This window comes from Notolepis coatsorum (assembly GCF_963971535.1).
Source record: "Notolepis coatsorum genome assembly, chromosome: 14".
Classification (NCBI taxonomy): Eukaryota; Metazoa; Chordata; class Actinopteri; order Aulopiformes; family Paralepididae; genus Notolepis; species Notolepis coatsorum.
The window spans coordinates 75,116,869-75,125,426 of NC_140178.1; the positions used below are offsets into that span (position 1 = coordinate 75,116,869).

The following is an 8,558-nucleotide window of genomic DNA, read 5'->3' on the forward strand; positions in this document are numbered from 1 at the left end:
ATCAGAGAGAGGGGAGTAGGGGACGGCAGGTGGAGAGACTCTTTGCACGCTATGACCAGCCTACCTGGATTACCTCATACATCTTCCCCTAAACAATACCCTGCTGCCCCTCTGGGAGATGCATTAATGGACCACTCAACCGGATAGCTCCATGGCAACAATGCATGACGCTATAGATGTATGAATGACCCCCATAGAGTTCTATTAATACACATGACATGAGCTTTGATGGTCTCATTAGGTGGATTAGGGCTTTATGGCTTTGTGTTTGAATACTGCCATTAAAGTCAACTTGCAGGAGGTTGTGTAAAATGAGGGACAGTCAACTTTAAAATAAATGATCAAATGACATTTTCTCATTACACATGTACTGTATTAACTAATACTGTCGATGATTTGAAATGATAGTGTGTAGACCCGACCTTGTATAATTATGTGGAATAAGCATGTAATTTAGTGGTTGAGTCCTGCAGTTCCTCGTTCCCTCTGGCTAGCAAGTCTACATGGTCCTCATTTCAAATAATTGGAAATCTTAAGTTAGTGCATCTTTAACGGCCATGTCAGGCTGGAGAGGGACGCCCACATGACCCACCCAGCCTCATGTCAGGCTGGAGAGGACGCCCACATGACCCACCCAGCCTCACTTCACTCCTCCATGTCAGGCTGGAGAGGACGCCCACATGACCCACCCAGCCTCATGTCAGGCTGGAGAGGACGCCTACATGACCCACCCAGCCTCACTTCACTCCTCCTGTGACTGAGGCACAGCACATTTAACTTTAGAAGTTCAAGGCATTTAAACTCTGGCTGCTGGCAGGTGTGTGAGTGAGTGAGTGAGTGAGTGAGTGAGTGAGTGAGTGAGTGAGTGAGTGAGTGAGTGAGTGAGTGAGTGAGTGAGTGAGTGAGTGAGTGAGTGAGTGAGTGAGTGAGTGAGTGAGTGAGTGAGTGAGTGAGTGAGTGAGTGAGTGAGTGAGTGAGTGAGTGAGTGAGTGAGTGAGTGAGTGAGTGAGTGAGTGAGTGAGTGAGTGAGTGAGTGAGTGAGTGAGTGAGTGAGTGAGTGAGTGAGTGAGTGAGTGAGTGAGTGAGTGAGTGAGTGAGTGAGTGAGTGAGTGAGTGAGTGAGTGAGTGAGTGAGTGAGTGAGTGAGTGAGTGAGTGAGTGAGTGAGTGAGTGAGTGAGTGAGTGAGTGAGTGAGTGAGCGAGCGAGCGAGCGAGCGTGTGTGTGTGTGTGTCAGTGGCGTCGTTTCAGTAAAAGCCAAGGTATGGCAATTAGGGAGGGTGGGGGGGTTGAAGGGGGGTGTTTCCCCCCCTTGGTGGATTTTTTTTGTCAAATCAGTTGCGTAATAGTCACTTTTGGTGAGTTGTTTCTATACAATTCACTTATATGACATTTAGGTATGACACAGGACTACACAAGCATTTTTTGTATAGAAATGTGTCAACAGACTAAAGCAGGGAACCACAATATTTTGCATACAAATTATGCAAAATGTAATATCATAACTGTCTATTATTTGTCTTGCAATTGAGCCAATTTTCCTTAGGTACGGTTTTGAGGTGTGTGTTCAACAGAATGTAGTATAAAAACTCATTCACAAAAGGTATGGGTTACTGAATGCTGAACTGCACTGTTATAATCACTAAGCCATTGTAAGACCTTACCTGTGTCCCTGTATCACTTGTCTCTGCTGCCCTTTGATAAAAAAAAACGTCTGTATGTCCATTTTCCTTTTTTTGTGTGGCATAGTAAAAGTCACTTAGTAAAACTGAGATAATTGACAATATCAAAACATGCTAGGGCTGTACCGAATAGTTCGAAGCTTCGTTCATAATGTTGACATTCGAATTCTAAATCAACATAAAAAAAAATGTATAAAAAAAAAAAAAAAAAAAATATATATATATTTTTAATTTGCCAAGGTATGGCGAGTGCCATACCTTGCCATACCAAAATGACGCCCCTGGTGTGTGTGTGTGTGTGTGTGTGTGTGTGTGTGTGTGTGTGTGTGTGTGTGTGTGTGTGTGTGTGTGTGTGTGTGTGTGTGTGTGTGTGTGTGTGTGTGTGTGTGTGTGTGTGTGTGTGTGTGTGTGTGTGTGTGTGTGTGTGTGTGTGTGTGTGTGTGTGTGTGTGTGTGTGTGTGTGTGTGTGTGTGTGTGTGTGTGTGTGTGTGTGTGTGTGTGTGTGTGTGTGTGCGTGCGTGCGTGCGTGCGTGCGTGCGTGCGTGCGTGCGTGCGTGCGTGCGTGTGTGTGTGTGTGTGACAAATATGAATGTGGCAGTTCTGTGGGATGGGTCCAGCTTGTGGCTCCCCCCGCCAGATGGCCCGCGCCTCCCTCCCTCCCTGTCTGCTCACCCATTGAAAATGAATGATTTCTGGGCGGCTATCACTTCCCATCTGAAACTGCCATAGGATGCTGCAGTCAGTTCCTGTTGCAGGAATCAATAATAATCAAATGAGTTTAACCGAAGCCTTCTAAGATGCGTCATGGAACCCTAATTTTCTCTTTGTCTCCCCCACCCCCCACCCCCACCCCCCACAGGACATAGTAGGTGGGCGCTTTGATGCCACGCAGGCCTTTGTGGGCGAGATGAGCCAGTTCAACATGTGGGACCGGGTACTGCGACCTGTGGATATCATGGGCATGGCTAACTGCTCCGCCTACATGCCCGGTAACGTGATTCCTTGGATTGATGCTAATGTGGAAGTGCTGGGCGGAGCCACCAAAGCTGCTCTGGAGATCTGTGAGGATCGCGCCTTCGATTCCTAAAGGATTCTTAGTGTGACAAAGTCCAACGTGGCCACTTGGGATTGATAAACAAATACATTTTTTCTTGACTGCTGCTTCTGTTAGACCCTGGAGAATGAGAGTTTTGGTGCACGGGTCTCGTCATTTTCTACATGGTCTGGTCTCATTGACCCAGCTTGATGGTTCACAAGTTCATGCCCATTTTCAACGTGATTCTCTAGACATACTATATAGAGAGGGTTCATTTTGGGCTGCTCACCTGAGGACTTGCTTTGTGGACTCTATTGCTCCAATTATTCTACTGATCTGATTCTACTGCCATTCTGTCTTTTCCATTCACTAGATACGCTTTTTATTGATTCCTTTAAAAAGAAAATTATAATAAAAAAAGAGACCCTTTCGGATATGTTCCTTGTACTGCCAGCGCTGCGCTGTTGTCTTGGTGATAGTGAGTCTTTAGATGTGCTACTGAACACTGTTGTTGAGTTGCATGGCAGAGTACTAATATGATGTGAGCTTATCTTCTTGTTTGAAGAGCAACAGGGGTGCTGAGGCCGAGGCACCGTGGATAACAGTGAATGTCTATTAGGGCGAGAGAGGGGACTGTCAGGCAGTCAGTATTGATCACTATGAGGGATCAGAACATTATGCATGTGTGAGTGTGAGATGAGGATAAACGTGCCGGTGCATGCTGTCTGTCATTATATGCAGACACGGTGTGTGTGTGTGTGTGTGTGTGTGTGTGTGTGTGTGTGTGTGTGTGTGTGTGTGTGTGTGTGTGTGTGTGTGTGTGTGTGTGTGTGTGTGTGTGTGTGTGTGTGTGTGTGTGTGTGTGTGTGTGTGTGTGTGTGTGTGTGTGTGTGTGTGTGTGTGTGTGTGTGTGTGTGTGTGTGTGTGTGTGTGTGTGTGTGTGTGTGTGTGTGTGTGTGTGTGTGTTCCAGCGAGCATGTACAGGTATGTATGCACAATGAAATTATGTAAGAGTGCGTATGTGTGTGGTGGTGGTGGTGACGCTCTTCCTTGCGTGTAAAAGGCACAGAGATTAACCAGCGAGGGAGGAGGACATTATCATTCTTGCAAATCTACGCTTAATACGTCTCTCCCCCCTTGAGCCGCTGCCACATCCTGATCAGCTTTGCAGCTGCTGGCGGGCCGCGTTCAGGTTGGAGAGGCAAAGTCGTAACAGCTGCCCAGGACCGGGAGACAGGGCTCTGGAGCAGCCGAGCCCAGCGACCTGCACAGGGAGGGAGGGACCGGGCGTGACCTTAGCGGAAGGTCCTTAATCCCTCATCTGTATAGTACTTATCTGTGTTTTGAATGAGGTATAGGCTGTGAGAGTGGATGAAACCTATTTGTTATCGAGCAGCTGCAAGTGAGTAGGCGCTTCTTAAGACCGAGAGGATGCTTTTGGTTGTGCATCATAATTTATTTGAGTGCAGAACACAGTCAAGCTTAAGCATAATAGGTCACAGCTTTCTATGGACATATGAATGTTGCATAAAAGTTGCCTGTGCTGTTCTTTCTCCTTTTTCTGACCTTGTCATTGAAGAGGAAAGGTTTAAATTCACGGGCAAGATATATACTGTATAAAAAAGACCAAGGGGACCATCTATGACTTGATGAACGTGAATGCATTTAATTCTTTGCCAGCAACTTAATCCTGAATGTCGTGTTGTAGATTGATGTGTCTTCAATGCTGTTCATATCTGACTAATGGTGAAATGACATTGATACCACAACGCCTGGCACTAAATCCCCCTTTGGAGAAAAAAAGAAAACTTGAGAGAGGCAACAAGGACAACAAAGGATCAACTTTGGTATTTCTTCTAGAATTTCTGTCTTTTTTTCTCCTTGGGGGACATCCTTACCTACAGTTATGGACTCCAGTACAAAAGCCATGGCCCCCATGGGGGAGTTGTTGAGAAACATGATACAGCAGGATACTGGACAACACAGAATGTTTAAAAAGAAAAGTGCACAGTCAAACATTATAATGACTCGCTGAATGTCACAAACGTGTTGATGACTCGTTGAATATGTCAGAAACATGTTGATGACTCGTTGAATATGTCAGAAACATGTTGATGACTCGTTGAATATGTCACAAACATGTTGACTCGTTGAATATGTCAGAAAAATGTTGACGCGTTGAATATGTCACAAACATGTTGACTCGTTGAATGTCACAAAAATGTTGACGCGTTGAATATGTCACAAACATGTTGACTCGTTGAATGTCACAAAAATGTTGACGCGTTGAATATGTCACAAACATGTTGATGACTCGTTGAATATGTCACAAACGCTTTGATGACTCGTTGAATATGTCACAAACATGTTGACTCGTTGAATATGTCACAAACGCTTTGATGACTCGTTGAATATGTCCGAAACATGTTGTGCTTGTTCCACGTTGTGTCCTTGTTCATGTTTCAATGTAATACTGACAAGTAATTATTTCCTGTAGAAAGTATTGGGTGTTTTCTCTTGCTTTTTTACGCTCATGACTTTTGTTCATCAGCAACTCCTTCAGGGACGTGCAGGGACTTCAGAGATGAGGGCTCAAATAAAAAAGAAAGTATAAAACAAACACAGGGAGATAGATGTGGGTGGAAAGTTGCTATATAGTAGGTAGATATGTTGGATTTTACATCAAATTATTATTATCATTATTATTGTTTCTTTTTTTGCTACAGTATGCTGCTGCTGGTATCTTTACAGATGGCCAGTTGTTACCAGTAGCAACCAGAGTTTATCCAATGCAATTAAAAATGTTGAGAGAGGGAATTCATGGCTGAGATTTCTTTTTATATGTAACTATTTTACTTGTGTACTAAGTATATGCAGAATGTAATAATAACAACTGTCATAACAATTATGATCGATTTTTTTAATATTATTTAATGGAAAAGGGGCACTTTGACCAATGGGGGAGGGGAGCTCAAACCCTCAGGGCATTCCCATCTGCACGTCTCTGGACTCATTATTTAAAGATGCAGAATCATTAGCAGCAATGCTTTGTTCAAATGTTGAATGGCCTTTTTAGCACCATATGTGCTTTTGTTTGCTGACAATTCAAACCCTTTTGAATTGCTTTTTAAAAGCAAGTTTTTAAGCATCCACTTGCAACAGTGGGGCAGGGTTTGGCAAAGTAAGACTCACTTTTGTTATTGTTGCTTTAAAGTACATTGATGTTTTGCATTTTTATGCCATGTGGTTGAATGTCCTTTGCACCCAATAAAATATTTGTCAGAGGTTTACCAGTCAAAAGAGTGTGACATAATCATAGATATTCATTCAAAACTGTATTTATTCTCAAATGAGTCATTGAGGTTTCCCCTCATTACAGAATGTTAAATGTCAAAACACAAATATAGTTTAGCAGTTTAGACAGTTAGACATTGAATCAATAGGGAAACACATGAACATTTAAAGGAAAATCAAATTTAAAAACAGTTACGTAGCTACTGAAGCAGGGAGGTTTGTGAACATGATTTTAAATTGTATTGATTTTTTTGCATGTATTGAAGATCATTCTAAGAGGCTGGGGCATTAAAGGTTCTGAAAACTGGCCTAAAATAGTCAAATGTATATATCATATCGAACTTGAGTATCATAAGCGTCCACCAACATTTCAGCCCATTTGGCTGCCCTGGCCTTTTCTCAGGATACTCTTGGGTGCGTGATCAGATCAGTCAGATCACGGTTGATTGCTTATGCCTACCAGCTCGATTGCTTATGCCTGTCAGCTCAAATGCCACTTTATTTTCCACTTAAAAAAAGTTTTGCTTCCATGGAATAAACTACCAAATCTATCAAATGGACCCTACTGGGTCTACTCTACTAACAAGGATTCCTAAATGTTGCCAATAGAGAGTGCCAAATGCACAGTGAGTGAGAATACATTTATTTGAAATGTAGCATATTCTCTTGAGAAATATAATTTCAATCATGTGATGAGACAATGATGTGTGCTCTGCTAAACTAATTTACAACATGCTTTTAAGATATGTGGAACACTGTGCAAACCGGCAATACCTTCAATCCTTCAATAGCGGACAATTCCCTCCAATAATTGTCATACTTATTAACAACATCATTTTAAAACTCGAAATAATTGTTGATTGTTGATTGTTGTACATATGCAGATTTATCTACATGTGTAAAGTGCATAAGTCTATTAAAATCGTATTCTGACTATGAAAATGGAGGAACTCTCCTCTACTAACATTATTCACTTTATCTGCTCCAATGCGCACGCACGCACGCACACACACACACACACACACACACACACACACACACACACACACACACTGGGCTAAGCTAGGAGACCGATGACCTATCAGATACGTTTTCCAAGTCACCACAATTATTCTGTCAGCCTCTGTAAGTATTAGCTTATTATATAACTTCTTACCTGTCTGAAGCAATAGCAATATACATTAATTCCACTCTCCTTTGACAGCAGCTATACCTTTATAACCAAATCCAGTTTGTTCCATTGATCCAGAAAAGCAGATGATATTCCTCTCTGCCAGCTTCTGTAATAATGTTAAATCATCCTGTGCATCGCCGCCATGGACCCTGTGAACAACTTCCTGACTGGCTATTGGCTTTAGGAGTAATGTTAGGCTTGTAATGCTAGTTTTGGTTTGTCACCTATCTTCACAGTACGCTGTGCTAGCGCAAGTTAAAGGATGACAGTAACCATGGAAAATAACAACTTGTTTGCTGGCTGCTGGCTTTAGGAGTAAAGCTACTGTTAGCCTTGTTGCAAATGGAAAGATGATGTATGCTAATTAGATTGATGACAACTTCCCTGTACTACAGGAGAAAGGGGAAACTTGTTGTATTTTTGTCAGCCTACTGTACATTACAAAACATAATATTCAATAAAGTAAATTATTAATACTGTATGTGTGCACATATATGAGCAACAATCATACAATCGGGACATACTGTGACTTGAAAGACAATACTTGGTTGGTTGTTTAGATTCAGATTCAGATTCCTTTATTGTCACTTATTTCAGTACTTTACAGCAAGAAGAGTGAAAATCTATTTATTGTGGTCCCTCGACTATAGCAGCTTCCAATAATAAAAATACAATAATTTTAGCATAGAATAAAATAAAGATTACTATATACAGTTCTAAAAAGTGTGCAGTGCAATACAATACATTTTGTATAGAATAAAATAAGATGACTAAAATAAAGATTACTATAGTTCTAAAAAAGTGTGCATTGCAGATCACGATGTAGATATTATACTATATGAAATTTGAATAACAAAATGGCTATGTACAGTTCCAGAAAAGTATGTTGTGTGATGTGCAATGAGCAATGTGCACATTTTAGCAGTGTGTAGAATGCAATGTGCAATAATTTTTTTTTGCATCAGCAGTGTTTCTCAAGTGTTGTCCGGGGGGGGGGGGGGGGGTGGGGGTCGGGGGGGTCAATGGGCTCTGTTGACGAGTCTGATGGCTTGGGGGAAAAAACTGTTCTTCAGCTTGTCATATATTTCGTGGATGGAGGGAAGCTCACATCCACAGATTTTTGTGCTGTCCTCACAACTCTGTTCAGCACTCTTGAGGTTGAGGTCGGTGCAGTTCCCCCTCCAGGCAGTGATGCACCCCATCAGGACGCTCTCTGTTGTCCCTCTGTAGAACGCCTTCAGGATCTTGGATGTCATGCCGAACTTCTTCAGCCTCCTGAGGTGGTAGAGGTGTTGTTGGGCCTTCTTTACCACATGATTTGTGTGGACGTCCCAGGTGAGTTTGTCGGTGATGTGGACACCGACAAACTTAAAGC

At 42.3% G+C, this 8,558-nt stretch overlaps 1 protein-coding gene across 1 annotated transcript in view; it reads left to right on the forward strand.

Moving 5' to 3' along the window:
• nptx2a (neuronal pentraxin 2a) overlaps nt 1-2,766 on the forward strand; it is a gene marked incomplete at both ends in the record, with an annotated part of 39,149 nt that extends 36,383 nt beyond the window's left edge. Inside the window, one exon of the mRNA XM_084328801.1 lies at nt 2,539-2,766. Within this exon, the coding sequence (XP_084184927.1) occupies nt 2,539-2,766 (228 nt within the window). The remainder of the gene's footprint in view (nt 1-2,538) is intronic.
• Nucleotides 2,767-8,558: the final 5,792 nt, after the last annotated feature.